Here is a 20434-nt window from a genome sequence, read left to right as displayed (position 1 = left end):
TGTATAGGAAGAAGCCCTGACAGCTAGAATTTGGTGGTAAACCCAAACTCCATGGAAAACGGCAAATTCCTAACATTTCCTTTGTGGATATTTTTCATTCTAAATGTTATGGTGTTAACAGATTACCTATAAGAAAAAATGTACTTTCTTTCATTCTGACATATCAAAGAAAACTTTTAGTCCTGTATTTCTATTTGAAGGCTTTTTTTTTTTTTGAAAGCTCCTGCTTCTTACTGGTTATTCTAAGATGCCAGCATTCTGTTCCTGACATTCCAATGATGCCTAATAAATCACCGTCAACAGGCAGTGTTTTTCTCGCTATGAAGACTAGAAATGTCATGCAAATAGTTTTGTTAGGTTCATGCTTTTTTGCCAATGATGCCCTTCGAGATTGTGAAGAAAAATAATGCATTGAGCAACTATATCTACGGAAATTTATCTGCTTATTACAAATACACTATTTTACAGGTATCTCTGATTCTTAAATATTGTAATTCCAGACGATTGGCTGTTGTTCCGCAAGGTGGTAATACTGGTCTTGTTGGTGGGAGTGTGCCCGTTTTTGATGAGGTAATATGTTTGAACTTTTGATGAATAGATTTTGTAGAAACCTGTATGGTTGCATCATAAGTTACTGTTGGCAAGTTGGATCCATTCTACTGTCACGTGGGACCTTTATACGTGTGACACTGTGACCATATGGTCCTACCATTAGAACTCGTTACATTCTTATTTTCGAACCTAGAATTTCTTTGAAATTTGATAGGATTTTTATCCCCTCTTTTGTTTCTATATGGATTTATTTTGCAATATTATGCATGTAACAAAAAAGTTGCATCCTTGGTGCATGTATCTGTTCACCTTTGTTGTAGAAGCGATTCTAGTCTCGTCAAACTGAGTGATGGTTGTTTGACTTGCACTTGCATATTCTTGTAGATGTTTTAGACATCATCCTGAATGCATGTGCATATTTATGTAGGCATGCAAAAGGACACCATTACTCACAATGCAGATACTACTGAATATGACTTTCTGATTGGATTTCTTTCATATGTGACAATCATCCTTCATAAATATTTTTGCAGGTGATCGTCAATGTTGGTTCCATGAACAACACTATTTCTTTTGACAAGGTAGACATTTTACTTCTGGGTTTATTAATCTCTCATCCATTCACCTGACGTATCTTCATATAAAATTTTTGTTCCAACTGTATTGCTTTCAAGTCTTGTCAGTTATATTTGAACCATTGTTTTTTCAGTTGATATTTAAGGCAGTTTTAACTGTATGTTTGATGAGTATTGTACACTTGGCTATTGATTGGGAATTATTAAAGAAAATGCCGGGAGGAAATGCATGCTTATCTTTGTTCTGTCCATCCATACCTCAATGCTACGGTATTTATATTGTTCAGGAACCAGTGCTTCTTCTTTTTATTAGTGTTACCAACATTAATCACTTTCTTTCTTTTGATGCAGGACACATGATTTAATGCTAGCATGCAACGTAGAGATTATGAAAGAGTCCATAAAGTAATTCAATTAACAAAAGATGCTAACCTACCGATTAATTAAGAGTAGACAATAAGAAATAAAATCTGATTTAACCTAAATTACATGTCCGCATGCTAAGAAATCACATAAATAAATTAAAACTAGGACCGATGGAAGGATAAAACTTCCAATTTAGCATAGGCATGTTCCACACCCGGACAGATTTGTAGGTTTTATGATTAGGGTTAGGAAAGAGGAAAATATGAAATTAGGAAAATTAGGGATCATGGGAATTGAGGATCTTGGAATTAGGGTTTTTAGAAATTGGGGAAAATAGGAAATTGAAGAGATAGGGTTTAGAAGGTTGTAATGGGAAGGAAAAGAGGAAGACAATAGAAGAAGAAGAAGAATACCTTGGGGAATCCACCACCAAACAAGTTTGTACCTTTCCACAATTCAATTGGAAGGGAGGTTTTTTTTTTTTTTTTTTATTTTTATTTTTAAACCCTAGAAAACAATTAGGAAAATTCCTTCACATAAGAGAGCTCCTCTCTTTTTTTTTCTTCTCAATTCTCCACTAGGGTTGGAACTCCACTCTCGTAGTTTTATAATTAAAAAATTTGGAATTAAAATTCAGCATAATTACAACAATGCCACTCACTTAAGTAAAGTTGCCCATTATTCAAAATAAGAAAACTAAAACATATATCATCAATCTCAACAATCAAATAACTCCTAAAAATAACAAAAAACATAAAGAAAACAAGATCAAAGTCCAAGGGGCCCAAATCTAAAAGATCTAGTGGCCCGATAGCCTGATTGATAAGATCCAATAGTTGGATTGACACGAAATAGAAATCCTATGACTAAAATGATCACCTAAGCAGCCCACATGCATCATCCCAAGGTGGGGGTCTTCCTGATGCATGTCCAATCCATGTGGGGTCGTGATGAGCATACAAGTGGCCTTCAAGAAAGTGATCAAGTATAATGTACCGATTTCGATAACAAAGGAGCAACTAATTTGCAGGTTTAGATTTTACTCACATATGGATAGCATCAGACCTCCCAATTTTATCAGAACCACACTAATTGGATATGAAGCATCATACCTCGCATAGGCATAGCATCAAATCCATGCGTATTGAGCATCACACTCGGCATATTTGACAAATCACTTTAACTTTGGGGAATCTCTCCCTCAGGAAAAGATAACCTCTTCTTTGTTTTTATTTATAATATTCATATTTATAACTTACAGTTGAGAAGAGTAAAACCCTAAAGCTTCTACTTAATCTGGACTTTGTATATAATCTGTTCTTAACCCTTTGAAAGAACACCTAATTGACTTTACCTAAGTCAATTAGGAGATAAGTAGGTGAATGATTTCTTTCAAAAACCTTTTTATATGATTCAATAACTCCCTTTCTGAAAATGCACAGGAAGTACCTACAGAATAGGGGAAAATTAAAAAATATCTTATAATAACTAAATAAATGTGAGTCAAGCCATACTGGTTACTTTATAAATTACTTCATTAGAAAACCATACTGATGGAATAGAACCCTTAATAGATGAACTATTCTCTCAAAGTTTGTTTTGTAATGTTTTTCAGGTCAGTGGTATACTTGTATGTGAAGCTGGATGCATATTGGAGAATTTGGGTTCTTTCTTGGCTAACCAAGGGTAAGTGCCTGCTATATTTATAATTTTTGGCCTTAAATTTTTCAATAGTGAAAGTTAACAACGATTTGTTGGATGAAAACAGTCATTAGCTTCAGTTATAATGTTTCAATTTATTTCATGGTTCTTGCATGGGAGTAAATGGTGCCTAAGATGAATAACCCATCTCTTCTGGTTGATTTTAACCTTTTACACCGAAGTTGGATCAATAATTTGTGATTAGAATGGCATTGTTTGAAGCAACTGTAAAAAATTCTACAGATTTTATGCCGTATTAGGCGAAATTTAGTGTTAGACCCATAATGGTTTCTTGGTTCTATTGTTCTTGTTATGAAATATGAGTGGTAATTTTTTAATTGTTTTTGCTGTATGTTAAAAAGCAATAAATGTGGTTTATATGGAGAAAGAATTGAACTGCACCTTAAGGTTGATGTTAGGCGGGCAGCTGGTTGTGAAACTTTTTCCAGGAAATCATGAGAAAAAGCTGACCCAAATAGGGGGGAGTCTGGGACTATGTTTTTTTGATGATGATTATATGGAGTAAGAAATGGGGTTAGTGTGTTATCTAAGGAAGAAGAGCTTCGGAGAAAGTTCTATGTTCTTATTAGGCATTCATTCAACTCAAAAGATAAAAATACACCTAACTGTGCAACCAATGAAAATATGTCACAAGTAGTAATTAGGATGTTGAGATACAGATAGTGAAATGGGCGTGGTACGAGGAACTGTTGTCTCAAAATTCTGGACAAATGTTATGATTATCCCATTCATAGTATGTATTCATACTTTGTAGTTTTTGTTTCAACATTTCACTCTTGCTATAACTTGGTAGTTTTTTAAAGCGAAGTATTGCTTTTAGGCTCTCCAGCATGGTAAATTTAACAAAGCTATTTGTATCTACAAGGCTTTCTATAGTAAGACACTTTACAACATTGCCTTATCTTTATATGGCCATTATATAAGGAAATTAGTAAGAGTTTGAAAATAGAAGTCTTACAAAACAAAATTTTGGTTGAACCACATCCTACAGGTGTCCTAGGAGTATCCAGTAGAAATGATGCATCACATCGACACCAGCACAAAAGCATGTGCAAGTACATGAGAACCTTAGGTTTGAAAAGGACTGCCACTCACCCTATATCATGTCAATGAGAGAGTTCTCCAACAAGTACCTGTCATCAGGTAGATCTGACAGTTCCATTGAAGAGGTTAGTTGCTTGCTGATTAGTTGACATCTGGGGATAACGCCTTGAACAAGTTTCTCATGAACAAACTGTCAACCAACTTTCACATGTTTAGTTCATTCGCTAAAAACTGGTTAGGTCCATTTAATAGTTCAATACAAATAGAAATTAAGAAAATCTAGTTAGTAGTTATATTTCTTGCAATATGAGACATTGAATTTCTCGTCCCACTAGAAATCTGCATGGCCTATAAGGGATGACTTGTCCTGGCCTTATTGAAGGTGTGATGGGATTGGATGGTATATGGGGCTTCCCCAGCTGGATCTCCAGGAGCGTAAGGTGATGTTCACCAAGTTTCCTTGTTTGAGTGCTAGAGGTTTGGAGTTACGTCTATAAATTCTCCACAGGATCACATTTCCAACAAGTTTTACTCCAGGTCTTTTTCTTGCACCTTCAAAAAGCCTAAACAACAAGACAGTTCGTGAGTGGAGGTGAAACCTTAAGATCTGCAATGGTCTTATCATAGCCTTCTTCAAATAATATATTATTTGTTCTTAGAGAAATCTGTGGTAATAGCAGTGATTTAAATATCAGCATCGATGCACGTATCGCACCCTTGGGATACGGAAACATATTGGTATCACATGGGACGTATCGCAATTTTCGGCAAATGTATCGCTGTTTGAAGGAAACATTGGGAAATGATGAAAGTTTTCAGTTAGGATATGTTGAAACAGACATGATTAAAACACACTTAGAACTCAGAAAAATCACAAAACACAGGTGTGCACAACAAGTTTCCTTTGTATACGGTCGTAAACTATGCATCGTCTGACAAAAGTGATGCAATTATATCCAAATGAGTTCAGATAAATTCACAGATCATACAATACAAGTATATAAACATATTCAAATGGATTTATTATTTTTTTAATTTTTTTGTGGGTGGTTTGTGCAAATTTTCTTTCGATGGGGAATGTATTGCTGATATATATCGCCATGATTGCTTGTGTCAATGATTCGGGGGAATTTTATGAAGGCTTTTGGGCAAAATTTCACAATGTATCGATATATTGCAACATATCAGCGATACATTACGATATTTTGTGCGATATAGGGGAATTCCATAATTCCTCTTGTATATCGTAGCACTGGGTAAAAGTTCCAACCCTTATTACTTTCCATATGATTATAAATCAAATCGATATTGGCCGATGCTATCAATATGTCAATCACTGGTTAAAAGTTCTAATCCTTATTAGTTCCCATAGGATGATAAATCAAATTGATGTAAAACCCAAGGTATATCATGTTCTATTTTGTTAACTTTTGGAATTAAAATTTCAACATTGCTTCCCAAACAAGGGAGGAGGATGATTGATGCGATTTGCGAAGGACCATTTCAAGAAACTGGGAAAATGATAAAGAGGATGGCAAGAAAGTTGAGCGTGAGATAGGAAAATGGAAGACAGTTTTTATATCTGGTTTCTTATGTAAACTGTGATAGGAAGAGTGTTGGACCTAGAAGTAGAGGGAAAGAACCAAAAGGGCTGGGAAGGGAACTGTTTAGTAGGGAAGGTTATTTCAAGGAAGCACTAGTTTTAGGAAGGACAGAGGAAGTAGAAGGAAAATTGACATATTTTACCTACAATAATCAAAATGGTAGAGGGTTGTGGATGCAGAACTTGCTGATCTAAAGGGTTAGAGAAATTTTCTTAGGACTTCCTTCGGGTGAAAGGGATGACAGGGGGCATTATTTTCATGTGGGACCTTGACATGGTTGAGAATTTCATAATTTGTACTCTTGAAATTTCAGTATCAGTTTAATTTAGACCAATGGAGTATAATCATCCTCATCTAAGCCTTATCCCAATTAATTGCGGTCAGTTTGAGATAAAAATTGGCGGATTAGCTTCAACAGTTGAGTTTACTGGATTTTCAAAGTGGCATTTATGCAAATTAAACCTTGTTTTATCATGTAAGAAGAGTAAACTCTTCAAAGAAAAAAAAAAAATCAGGATCTGCAAACCTCTCTGTGATAGTATCTTTGCAATGAAATTGTTTCATGTTTATTTGCATCTCTATATATGTTTGTGCATATCTTATAATATTTTTTTTGAAAAAAAATAAAATAGAAATCTGTTGTTTTGCTGATATCCAAATCATTCCATTCATTTCTCGTGTCATAACTTACTATTCTTGAAAGTCTTATCTTCTTTCTTGAAATAATTTCTGTCTACATAGAGATGTCTTTATTCTAAGATGGATAAAATCAATGGAAATGAATCTTCGGGACCTGTGTGATTAATTGAATTCCATCTCCTGTTGTTTTTCTTTCCTTTTTTTTTTTTTGTTTTTTTTATATATATTATATAAAACAATAATACATTCACTTAGTATTTGTATAATATTCCAAAGGAGTGATGTCCTTGTCACTTTGAAATATCAAAACATAGATACTGCCCCATTCCCTTCTTGATGGCTTCATTTACTATGTGCTATGTCCAAATATATTATTTCTCTATTCAGATTTATAATGCCACTTGACTTGGGTGCAAAAGGAAGCTGTCAAATTGGTGGAAATGTCTCAACCAATGCTGGTGGTTTGCGTTTTGTACGTTATGGATCACTTCATGGGACCATCCTTGGTGAGGATTTGTCATTACCAACCCATCAATCCTTTGTTGTGAAAATAAACATGCCTACTACTAATTGAATTGTTGTATTTAATTTACTGCCTTGAAGCATATAACGGACTTTCAGTCTAAGAATCATCAGTTATCCGCGATCTTGAACAGGTTACTCAATGAGACCCTACAAGTGGCTAAATGATGAATAGACGCTTCATGTTTTACATGGATAAACTCATTACAAGATATCAATGTTTTAATTTCCTTTTTTATTTTGAAGATTTTTTCACAACGTCAATGTATTGCCATGCTAAGATCATTATGTAATTGAACTCACAAATCACAATTGCTAGATAATGCTATTTCTAACACTAGACAATTGTCAGAATATAATCAAACTCCACTTCCGCTACATATTGAACAAAGATAAATATTGTTAGATGGTTGCATAATACCTTTTGCACCCAGTGTTTTAAATATTGACGGTATCAGCAGATATATCCCACGATATATCTTGTATCCCACCTGTGCAATATGAATGCACAGGTAGTGCCGATATATCTCACCTATTCGATCCAGTGAGCATTTTCGATTTCTGATCCATGTTTTTGTTGTAAATCACGTTAAACCAGTGTCAAATGGTTACAAATCTATGATTCTTCATATTTTCCATGAAAAATCATAGATTTGAAACTTCGATTTTGAGATTTAGGGGAGGTGGGTCAAGTTGCGGAAAATTGAGAAAAATCAAAGTTTCTCAATTTCTCGCAAATCAGTTGCAATCTTTGTATCTAAACACAAAATTCAACATGTAACCTGATCTAGGATTCTTCTTTTGCTTTTAAATGTATTGCTTGTGTTTCCATACATGTCTTCTTACATTTATAAATTATATGAATAGACTTTGAATATACTTTCATCAATTCAGTTGAAAAGCGCATATATTAGGAACCCATGCAAAGGAAACCCCTATTACATGCACCCTTTTTCTTTTTTCTTTTTTGTAATGTTTTGATTTCTAAGTGTGTATTGATGTCTTTTTCAACAATCTTTGAAGTTCCATTGAAAAATTCAACCAATTTCCCAATGTTCCCATGTTTCCCAACAACAACGGTACATTATGCTATAGAACAGATATATCCCATGTGATAACTGATATGTATCCGTATCCCAAGTGTGCGATACATTATGCGATAACGATATTTAAAACATTGTTTGCACCTAGTATTTGTAGGATTTTTGTGTGTGCCACTTGTCTGGTCCTTGATGTTGATATTCACCTTGGTAACTCAACGGTAACATATTTGGCAGTTATGAGTGTTCCTAGTGGTCTGTCAAGTTGTCCAGATTTCTTTCCTGAAGTATTATATTTTTAGACTTTTTGGACAGAGAAAATAAATCCCTACTTTAGGGCTTAATCCTCATGCCAGGAATTTAGAACTCAAGTAACTATTAGGCTGAAGAATATCATTTTTGGTACTAAATTAGCATTCATGCATGGGATAATATTTAATCACTTTATGATTTGATACTTAAAAAAATTAATGCAGTTAGTTTTATTATTATTATTTTTTTGGTCGATGTAAGAGCCAAGAGGGCAGGTGGCTTCAACATTACCATCTGAATTGGTGCCAAGAATGCTGATTCATGCAGAAAATGATTCCACCCTGTATGATGATCTGAATTGTTCAAGTTATGAGGGAGGTATGTTGCATGTGTATGCTACATAGCATTTTAGCTACTGAAAACACTGGTCTAGGTACGCTACCAGTAGCGTAGTGTGTAGCATACGCAACATACACTACATGCAAAACTGTTTTTTTTTTTCCCCCTATTGTTAGTTCAAAATGTGTTTGGAAATGGTGGTGACCCATCCGCGTGACACGTGAAACCGCAGTAGACTAATTTGGACCATCCAAATTGTAGCCCTGTTGTGGATGGGGCACATCTCTATAATCCCACCCATTGGACGAACTTAACCATCTGTATGTGGGCTTGAAAGTGTACAGTTGGAGAGTCTTAATAGTTCTAAATGGTGTAAGACTCACAACACATGCTCCACTTTATAAAACAAGTGCTTTTGAAAGAAGGTTTTCAAAATCCTATTGTTGCAGCGAAAAACACTCTTCCCGTGCCAAAGGGTTTGATCGTCCCTTTGAGAGAATCCATGAGATCTCTTCCTGCAAATGCCTTGTTAACTCGTCCGTAACTAATGCAGAAAGGTACGGACTCAAACCGACCCTTGGTGCAAGCCTAAATTAATTGGAAACTCTTAATTCTCCACGAGTGGGCCTCACATTTGTTATGACTCCCTTATACATATCCTTAATCATGTCAATATATCCTCTTGATACTCATTTCCCTACACCCAACAGATTAACTCTCCACAAACCCTATCATAAGCTTTCTTAAGTCAATAAATGCCATGTGGAGATCCTTTCTAGTTTCACCTCTCCATATTTCTCCCTCAATTGTCTATGTGGGCAAGTAGCTTCAGTGGTAGGCCTCCTAGGCATGAAACCAAATTGATTTTCTTATATACTCATCTCATGTCTTAGTCTTTACTTAAGCACTCTCCCAAAGTTCCATAGTATGGGTCATAACTCATAAGTATTGTTGTAAATGGTATAAAACTCACACTGCACCCCTCTGGTTCCCAAAAGCCATTCTCTCGATTCTCTTAGTCCACAGCCATTGAAGAGAAGATTTTGGCCGATCAATCAAACACATCCCTACGGCTACGAAGATGAAGATTTATGCTTTCTTTTCGGATTTTCTTTTCTTTCTTTTCTTATTCTTCTTCTTCTTCTTCTTCTTCTTTTTTCTTTTTTTTTTTTTCCTTTTCTTTTTTTTTCTTTTCTTTTTTTTTTTTTTGTATTAAGAGGCCGGTTGCTATGCAATGTTGTAGGATAGGGGTTGCTATGTAATTTTTTTGTTCTTTTTTTTTTTCATTTTTTTTTTTTATAGTTTTAGGAGTTTGTTATAGCGTGTTTTAATCGGTTGTTATGCATTGTTTGTGTGTGGCATGCTATCTAATGTTGTTTTTTCTTCTTCTTCTTCTTCTTCTTCTTCTTATTTTTTTTTTCTTTAAAAAAATTTTAAAAAAAAAAAAATTTGTATGGAGGTGTTCTGGTGGTTGTGCATTGTTTTCTGTGGCGTGGGCTACATGATGGTCGGATAGGCTTGATTTTCTTAGGTGGCTCAGTAGTTGACCATTGTTTTTAAGGTGTAGCCCATCACTCAGTCCAACAGGGTTGATACAATTTTCTATGTTATGGCTGTCCATTGTTTTCTATAGTTAAATGCTTATATGTTAGTATATTATTTGTCATCTATTGTGATTTGTGAGTTTGTGACTTTTGCATTTTACATTTATTCTGACTATTTATCATATTTTTCCTCTTTTTTAATTAAAAAATAGAAGTAATCGTGTAGCTTATGCTATATACTACAGGGGCTGAACGCTGCACAATACGCTATGTGCTATTTACAACACTGTTCATAATTTTAATTACACGATAGTTAGTATAGTCTATATGTCTCCTTTATTCTTATAAATAGGTACCACAGTACTTCTACTCCATTCATCTAGCATTTTCTTCAAAATTACAATCTTGTTGAACAACTTTGTCAATAAAAATAACCAAGCATCTCCCTTACACTACCAATCCTCTATTAGTATACCATCTGGTCCATAGGACTCTCCTGTTTTCATCTTTCTCTTAGCTTGCTTTCACTTCAAATATCCTAATCCTACAAAAGTATCTAGTCTCCAACATCATGAATTGGTTCCTTCTATCTCCAGCATCTTGTTTTATGTCTTATGATTATTCTTTCATCTTTGGCAGCATGGATGGGATATATTTGTCAGTTAGAAATCGTTAAGAGGACATATAAAACACAGGTTACTTCTTTACATGTATTGCAGTTTATGAAATAATATTCTTTGGAACTCTTCATGTTAGACAGTGGCCTTGACACATGCAACAAAAATGCAGTTCTTTAAAATAGTCATGACAAAAGACAGTGCGGTTTAGGCAGGCAAATAAAATTAGTAATCAAATGGTTCGGCTTAGCTTTGTGGTAACTATCCTTTTGTCAGCTTTGTGGTAACTATCCTTTTGTCTTTCCAGCGCTGAATGTGGTATTTAAAAAAGGAAAAAGAAAAGACAAGAAAACTAAAGAAAAGAAAAGAAGAAGAAGAAGAAAGAAAGAAAGAAAAGAAAAGAAGAGGTTCTCTCACATCCTCTTTTTCTATATTTTTGAAAGATAACACTACCAGGGATTGAAACCTGGATCACTCACGCACGCCACACCGTCTCTGCCAGCTCATCTAATGAGCCGGAGACTCACATTGCCATCATCATAGCCTTGCCCCAACTATTTGGGGTTGGCTTTGTGAATCCTGTTTTGTTGATCAATCCTATCTAAGCTCCTATCCCCTTAAGTGATCAAGCCTTCACATCCTTTCTCATGGCCTCGACCCAAGTTCTCTAGGTCTGGCTGTCTTACATGATTACATAAATAGCCACTTCCAAGGTTGGACTAGAAGAGCCTGTTTGTTGGCGCTAACCATAGTCTTTATTAATTTCATCCAAGAACTTTCATTTAGTTTATAATTCGGAACAGAAGCTTCATGACTAGAGGACTTGTATCATCTAAGAGCATGATAAACTGAAACAAAACTATGCACATGCCTTCCGATGGAAATGCTTTACATAAATTGAGCAGGAATTCAGGTCTCTGCAGTCCTGTCTTCGATGAATGGAACAACATATTAAAATCAGTTGTCATTTCAAGAAAGAAACATTCACCTAGCAGTTTTGTACACCATATATGAAATTTGCTGATCAGCTTGATGACAAGTACACCAAGTTCGCTGGAAGTGATTGGCTACTTCAGAAAATTTTCCAAAATCTGGACACAATAGACGGATATTCCTCAGCTTGTGGTAGTATGTTGTTGACTGTCATATCTAGTAGAGAGGGTAGTTTTCTTAGATGGAACTATTTGATAATGCAAGATACATATCTGTAGAGAGGCCCTGATTTTTCCTCCTAAAATGCCCCTATGTCCATCTCCTTGAGGGCTTCCACATTGATCTCTCTTTTAGATTCTAAACGGGAGTATCAGATAAATTTATTCTGCTGATATTATCTTTTACTTTTCACTTTCAGGTCTTGAAGCTGTACTGGCAAATGGCACTGTGCTTGATATGCTTGGCACTTTACGCAAAGACAATACAGGATATGATTTGAAACATCTTTTCATGGGTATGATGGAACTTCTTGATGGTCAGATACTGATTAAGTGTGAATAAATGTAACTCTTGTAGTAGATGATGCAACTTTTATCTCTCATTCATTTAGGAAGCGAAGGATCACTTGGAATTATCACCAAGGTTTCTATACTCACTCCTCCTAAGCTGCCATCAGTCAATCTTGCACTTCTTGCCTGTGAAGATTATTTCAGCTGTCAGGTTTGATCTGCTCTCTTTCTGTAAGATTTCTGTATTCAGTTATTTATTACTTAGAGGTTCCCTGATGGGCCTTCACCTTGTATATGCCCTGGTTGAAAAGTTGGGTTGTTCCAGGTCCACTAATCAAGTGGACCAGTGTATGAAACAAATGTGAGAAACACTTTGGTTTAGCTGTCATATTGTTTCATACATGTGCAGCACACGTGAGGTGTTGACTAGCCTGATTTTTGGACCAGGGCATATAAATGATGGGGGCCACCTAAGGGATGGCTTGTATGTTTCATAAGTTTTCCACATTAGCACATTTGGAGTTACTGTTAAAAAAACAAAAACAAAAACAAAAAAACAAAAAACAAAAATAAAAAATGGCACATTTGGAGTTGGGTCTTGGAGTTTGGCTTCATGATGTGTGGGATTAGAATACTTCAATTATGTAGCCTTAACTGACCCTTTTGTATCATTTTGTACTAAATGATACACCCAGGGTTATTTTTTTTGATGCTATGATGCTGCTATTACAAAATAGGTCAATTACGTATTTGTTACTGAGTTTGGTACTCTTTAGTGAAATTCAGAAAACAATATAACCTTTTTTTTTTTTTTTTAAAAAAAAAAAGGACAAAGGAGACTGATTTTGACTTCGAGGGTAATAAATTGAATTTCTATCCTGCTATCCAAGATAAATACATGCCACATCCATGTGTTATTGAAAATTAGTCATGGAATCTAGCACAGATAGTGATAAACAACCATCATGTACATTTTTTATTGTGTTTTCTAGCTTGTGCTAGTTTCTGAGTATGAGCTAACTCTTTTGTTTTAATTCTTTTAGGAACTCCTCCAGGAAGCGAAGAGAACCCTTGGCGAGGTTCTTTCTGCATTTGAATTTTTGGATAACCATTCCATGGACATGGTATGCTCATAACATGCCTTGCATCTTTTTTTTTCTTCTTTCATAAATTTGAATGTTGTTGTGATTTGTGAATAATTTTTTGTTCATCCATAAAATATTATGAATTATTGAAAGTTCGTGTAGTCTATTGAATGTTGTTTTGAAACCCTATGTCAAAATTTGAAAGGTTCCTGCTTTTATTGAATTTATACATTAAAAAATCAACGAAGTTGATATTTTATTGGTTTCAATACATATGCTTAATGTGCAAAGGGTTTGGCTGTATGGGTAAATGCCCTCAAAGTATAATGGTCTTAGAAATGGCGGGGGAGTGATAAGTAATAATTGGTATTACTGATGGATATTTTTCCTAGAAATCAGGAAAATAAAATCTATGGAAATCAATAAATCTAGTAATATGAGGAAGAAGAGGGAAGGGTTGGGAATGGTATTGGGCTTGATTTCCACCTATTGCATCCCTTAAAAATGGAAACTCTTGAGAGGAACTTGAAAAATCTCATTTTGCACTTCAGTTGCTTTTCCCCAAAAGATAGTTAAAACGAGCCTTTAAAAAAAAAGATTTCCATCATATTCATTGGATTCAATGAGTATAATTATTTTTCACTGTTATACGTTACGAAGGGATGGAATGGAAATATTGGTATTTGGAGAGAATGGTGAGAATTAGGAAGGACTGTTTGGCAATTATGTCAATGAAAAGAGATAGGGCGGGCGCCTTGCAAGTAGATGAAAACATGATGGATAGAAGGATAGTAGCATTTGGGAGGTCAGGGTGGTTGCTAAGTTGTGGTTGCTGTGTGAAAAAGGCTTAATCTGTGACATGCGATCCCTGAATTGTCTAGTTTGTACAAGTGGGACCATGTTTCAACAGTGATCCAAAGCAGTGATAAGTTGGGGCTGCACTGGAGACAGAGAGGGTTTAGGTGTGAAAGTTACATGCCCGAAGTGTGGGCTAAAATAACAGAAGCCTGAGCCTGGTCCTGCTCATAAATTGATCAGCCTTACATGCCATGCCCAATCCCAGCACACAAGCTAGCTAATAGGTTCAAGCCCAGCCTAAAACTGGGCTAGGCTCACCTGGTCTGGCGGGCTGCTTGCCCATTGCTACACTACCATTAAAGAGTCAAGGTGCGAGGGGCCTCATACATCTAGTTAATTTTCTTAAGGACTAGCATCCATTTTCTTACAAGGTAGCCTAGCACACTGTTACCTAAATCACCTACCCACCTATGTGATCAGTTTTGAATCACAGGATCTCCTTTATCAGTTATTTGCGATTCAAACCACTATTTTTACCGACCTGAAGTTATGATTATATACACATTGTTGATTAAATTATAAACTTGTATTGTAAATTTATGTTTATATTGTAGAGATTTTGATTTTGATTGGGCAGTAGCATGCATATAATATAATACTACACATGTAGGATTTATATAAATCGAAATATGATTTTGCATATAAAACTATATATATACTGAACGTATGTACTGAAGCAACCCACATGATCCTACCCCTATAGTACTGCATATTGGAGGAAGTATTGTACCACATGCCTGTCCCTGTACCACATACTGGAGCGGCCCGTGCTCTAGGTAACATTTGCCTAGCATGTTTCTCTAGTTTGCTAATATGACATAGGCCTGGCACGTATATGGAGATGACAGTAATCGTGCATCTCTTTGGTTTCAAAAGAGAAAAAACAGACTGTAGACACCCTACATAATTTGGGATTATGTCATTTAATTGTATCACAATATGCATGGAGGTGGAGGGTCCTATACTGAACTTCGATTTTATAGGGATCAATGCTAATTAGGAAACAAGCCTCTCACCGGGACCGCATTATCCAATTTTCCCAGCCTAGAGCCCCCTTAAATCTATACAAACCCAATTAAAGATGCCAGAGAGGTTGGTCACCCACCCCATTTATTTTTCATGCTTCTCTAGGGTGCGACAATCCAATTTACATGCCCTAGAAAGCTCACTATTTTAACAAAACTTGAGTATTGGACACATAACCAATTAATGTGGCTCCAATACCCGTATATTCCAAATGTCACACCCTTTTTAATCCTCACTCACCCCGAAGTACCTAATGAATGCTCTATTCGTCATGACCCCTTAGGATGTGCCATGTGTCACCCCATTCAAACTACCCTCAAAATTCCCAAAAATTATGAAAAAGTCCTTCCCAAATCTTATAAATAGACCCTTCTCCAAGATAAGGGTGTTGGCCTTGCTTATCCCCTCTCCAAGTCTCTACTCCATTTTCTACCTTGAAAAGTGAACAATCCTCATGAGAAAGCCCTCCAGAAAGGAGATAAAATCAATAGAGAAAAAAGATGTAGGGAAGTACGAGAATGGTCCTATGAGTTGAGAACTTGTGGATCTTCTAGGTTGTGATAGGCTAAGGAGGTCACCTCAACCTACGACCTACAACCTAAGTTCTTTGCCAAGCATAGACCATGCGGCAGGCAGATGACTCAGCCAACCACCCAAGTGTGGCCAAGCTATTTCGAAGACTAGAGAGCACACAAGAATGGAAGCGAAGAATGCTTCTATTTGTCAAGTGCTCCATAGCTACAACTTTCTAAGGTGTCTCCTTTCGTAGAGCACTATATTCATAGCTTATAAAGTACAAGTAGAGCACAAATTGGCTAAGTCCCTCATTTATCCTTTCGTAAATATTGGTTCATGACAATCTCTCTTGCCTTTTGTGTCGATGTCCTCGTTGACCCCTACTTGATGATCATCCATGTTGGTTCCTTCAATTGTCATAACGTGTCATCTCGTCCTTGTCACCCTTGATAAGTTGCAAAGTTAGGTTGGAATTGTCACGATGTCTTGGCTGCAGCCATGATCCCTCGAAATGACTCTCTTACCTCTTAGTTGAATCTAGTAGCAGGCTATCATCCATGGAATTATGGAAGCCAGATGAAGAATAGCCCCCACCCATTCTATATCTAGAGGGAGCACATCCCTATCTCTGATATAGCTGACTTTAATAGCAGTTCTTAGTCCTATGATACTATAAAGATTAGTACAAATTCATCCTTCGAATTCTGAAAGTGCATTAAGGCTAGTGAAGTAAAGGAACCTTAGGAAAGGGGCCTTTGATTAGTAGGGCTGCAACAACTTTGATTGGAAAAAGCAGCTTTAGTAGAACTAGCTTTCCTTGCATTCCGACCATAGCTACCATGGTTACATGCCCCCCTCATCCATGATGCACATCACCCCAAGGTGGAAGGGCATCCACTCATCCATGTGGCTTGGCCTCCTTCGCCACTTGACCCTACAATGCATTTGGGAACTTGATTTTTGGGCCCCTCTTCCTCCCCCATGGATTGAACGGAGTTCAAGGGTTCTCCTGTGAGCACTCCCTTGCCTTAGGATCACCACCACAAATGAACTCCAGCTCTTCTCTTGGCTCTTAGGCCTTGCCATCAATAGAGTTGAGTTGTATCCAGTGTTTTAAATATTGATGATATCAGCCGATATATCCCACGATATATCTTGTATCCCACTTGTGCGATACGAAACACACAGGTAGGGCCGATATATCCCACCTATTCAATCCAATGAGCATTTTCGATTTCCAATCCATGTTTTTGTTGTAAATCACATTAAACTAGTGTCAAATTGTTTCAAATCTATGATTCTTCATATTTTCCATGAAAAATCATAGATTTGAAACTTCGATTTTGAGATTTAGGGGAGATGGGTCAAGTTGCGAAAAATTGAGAAAAATCGAAATTTCTCTATTTGTCACAAATCAGTTGCAATCTTTGTATCTAAACACAAAATTAAACATGTAACCTGATCTAGTGATTCATCTTTTGCTTTTGAATGTATTGCTTGTGTTTCCATACACGTCTTCTTACATTTATAAATTATATGAATAGACTTCGAATATACTTACATTAGTTCAGTTGGAAAGCACATATATTAGGACCCCATACAAAGGAAACCCCTATTATGTGCACTTTTTTTTTTTTTTTTTTGCAATGTTTTGATTTATAAGTGTGTATTGATGCCTTTTTCAACAATATGTGAAGGTCCATTGAAAAAATCAACCAATTTCCCAATATTCTCATGTTTCCCAACAACAGCGATACGTTACGCGATACAACCGATATATCTCATGCGACAACCGATATGTATCCGTATCCCAAGGGTGCGATACATTATGTCATAACGATATTTAAAACATTGGTTGCATCAACCTACAACTCCTTGTTGCCCTCGTCTCCCTTCTATCTAGCTTCATTGTGAGCGTTGAGCTTGTCTCTTCGTGCAAATGAGGCCCATAACACATGAAGCACTTCACCTCCCATGGTTTGGATATGTTCTATCCACCATTACCACCCACCCAATGTTTCCCTACCACCCTTGTCACCTAGTGGCTTGTTAGATCCCTACTCATGCTAGGAACTTTCCTCTCATTCCTCCCCCACAATGGTGTTAACCGGTGTTTTAAATAGCATCACTACATAGCGTGTAGTGTACGCTACGTAGCATAGCATAGCCTACACACGTAAATGGTGTTGTTCTCATATTGTGTATGCTATACATGCAGTAGCGTATGCTGCAAGCTCGTATCGTGTAGCATGCGTGGCTTACGCTATAGCATACTGCCTATTTTATTAAAAAAACTCCTTTTATGTTAGTTTAGTTGCTGATGTAAAATGGTGGTGACCAATCTTTCTCACGCTAGGCTATGATTTAGAAGTATCCAGACCATCCAAATAGTGGGTCCTATTGTTGATGAAAAATATATGTAATAATACCAATATTAGACATTTTTAACCACCTATACAAGGGCCTACATGTGTATGGTTGAAGATTTATGAGTTTTCTAAATGGTGTGAAACTCACAAAGTCATACTTAAATGTTTTAAAACAAAGGGGTTCGAAAGAGGTTTTCAAAAGCCCTCTTTCGAATGCCCAAGTACCCTCGATGGCAGGCCCTCTTTCCACCAAACTTCCTATCTTCGATTCTCTCGATCCAAGGAACTGTTAGAGACAATTTAGGGCATTGATCGGTTCTATGAGAAGGTCCTACAGATGAAGTTTCATGGGCATTGGAGCCCAAACAAAGGACTACCTCGATATTCCCCATTTGAAGTGGGTATGGCCATGGAGCTGAAGATTTGCATTTTTTGATTGATTTAAAACTAGATACAGGTATTTCTTTTAGTATTTATCTCAGTCAATAACTTCTATTTTATTGTGATTGATTTCATATTGATTTAGAGTGCCTTTTGATTTTTATTTTTTTTCCATTTTTTTTCCCTCATTTTTTGGGGGTTGGTGCTGTGAGATATTGTAGAATAAAAGCTTATTCTACAACCATTGTGTAGTGTGTACTGGTTGTTGTTCTGTGTAGGGTAGTGTGCAGTGTCCACATGATGATGGTGGTTGTCTTGTTTTCTATGTTATGGCTGTCTATTGTTTTCTCTGGTTCATCAAACAATCATGTGGGCCACCACACAACAGTTGGTTTAAATATAAATAGATTGGCTTTTGATAAGTGATTATTAATAACTTGTTTTGAACATAAACTTTTATATGAAAAAAGAAGAATTTTAGGCATTTAAAAAAATTCTTTAAAAAAATATATATTTATTCTTACTATTTATCTCCTTTTCTTATTATTTTAATTAAAAAATAGAAGTATTGTGTAGCTTATGCTACACGCTATAGAGGGTTGAACGCCACGAAATACTCTATGCGCTATTTCAAACACTGGTGTTAACAAACCCTTGGAATTCTTAGCTTACAAGAATCACCGGGTGTGAACTCTATCAAACTTTTCACCATTGTTGAAGTGAGTCCTGCATGCCTCATCACTACAGTTCTTGTTGTGCCCAATGTTGTAACCCGTTGATGAAGTTGAGTTCCTTATTGAACATGCTGGGAATCTCTTGCAAAAAAGTATAAAAAACTCCTTGACATACTCAAGAATCAACCCTGTTTGGTTCAACCCCTTGATATTTTATGTGCAAGTTATCAACTTTCCCAAGATAAAACTGCCTCTTGATCTCCCTTTTGAAGTCCTCCCAAGTGTGGATGGTGCATTTTCCTTGCTCCGCATCTGCACAATGTTTGTGCCACCAAAATGCCATTGTGTGGATGATGCATGTAACTATATCCATCTTTATTGGGATGAATGTTCCCAAGATCTATTAGGATGAGGCAGTTCTCACTGCCACCTATCTGATCAATAAGATGGCATCTCCTTTACTTCGAAATAGTTATCCTCTCAAATTGTTGAACGTCAATCTGCAACTATTCTCTATTCCACCAAAGGCCTTTGGATGTGTGTTTTCTCCAGATCTTGGGGTCATTTAGGGATAGATTAAGTCTTCAGTTCATCAAGTGTGTTTTCTTGGGATATGCCAATACTCAAAAAGGATATACATGCTATTGTCTGGTGACCAGGAAAAAGGTACATCTTATCGATATATATATATATATATATATATATATATATATATATATATATATATATATATTTCGAAGGTTGTTGTCAGTATCTTGTGATGTAGAAAATATTGCATGATATCTTATCGCTGAGGTGCAATACAAGTAATATCGTTAGATATTATTGATAATATCTGCGATATTTTGAATGCTGTTAGGGCCAACCCCTTTCCAGCCCATTGCCACTCCTATGTGTGAATTTGCATTAGTGAAGCCTGTTGTTTAGTGATTTAGATTGTTGATTTCAAGTGCCCCATCGTGGATGCGGGGATGCCACAGATTGCACCTGGTTAGAAGATCCTAACCCTTTAATGAATAGCCTACAAATAAATGGTCATGGAAAAAAAATACAATGAGTATCTAGAAACATAAATTAAAAAATGGGTTGGCTCAGCTTTTACAATTGCTAAGATTTTTGGGCAAACTCCATCTATGATGGGGTCCAGAAAATTGAAAGTTTGGATCAATGAAACATGGGTTCCACTTATAGTGAATGAACACATAGGAATACTGTTTGTCTTTCATTGGGATCCTGTAAATCACATCTCAATCCACCATACCATATC

General features: G+C 36.2%; 1 protein-coding gene across 3 annotated transcripts in view; it reads left to right on the top strand.

Moving 5' to 3' along the window:
* LOC131233918 (D-2-hydroxyglutarate dehydrogenase, mitochondrial) overlaps nucleotides 1-20434 on the top strand; it is a 64258-nt gene that overhangs the window by 24086 nt on the left and 19738 nt on the right. For all 3 annotated transcript variants that reach the window (XM_058230776.1, XM_058230775.1, XM_058230777.1), the window contains exons 3-9: nucleotides 469-570; nucleotides 1086-1133; nucleotides 3109-3179; nucleotides 6890-7008; nucleotides 12168-12263; nucleotides 12360-12469; nucleotides 13302-13382. In XM_058230776.1, the coding sequence (XP_058086759.1) occupies nucleotides 469-570; nucleotides 1086-1133; nucleotides 3109-3179; nucleotides 6890-7008; nucleotides 12168-12263; nucleotides 12360-12469; nucleotides 13302-13382 (627 nt within the window). The remainder of the gene's footprint in view (nucleotides 1-468; nucleotides 571-1085; nucleotides 1134-3108; nucleotides 3180-6889; nucleotides 7009-12167; nucleotides 12264-12359; nucleotides 12470-13301; nucleotides 13383-20434) is intronic.

This window comes from Magnolia sinica, chromosome 18, assembly GCF_029962835.1.
Source record: "Magnolia sinica isolate HGM2019 chromosome 18, MsV1, whole genome shotgun sequence".
In the NCBI taxonomy this organism is placed as follows: Eukaryota; Viridiplantae; Streptophyta; class Magnoliopsida; order Magnoliales; family Magnoliaceae; genus Magnolia; species Magnolia sinica.
Note: the sequence above shows the minus strand (reverse complement) of the source record. Positions and strands in the feature narration are given on the sequence as shown.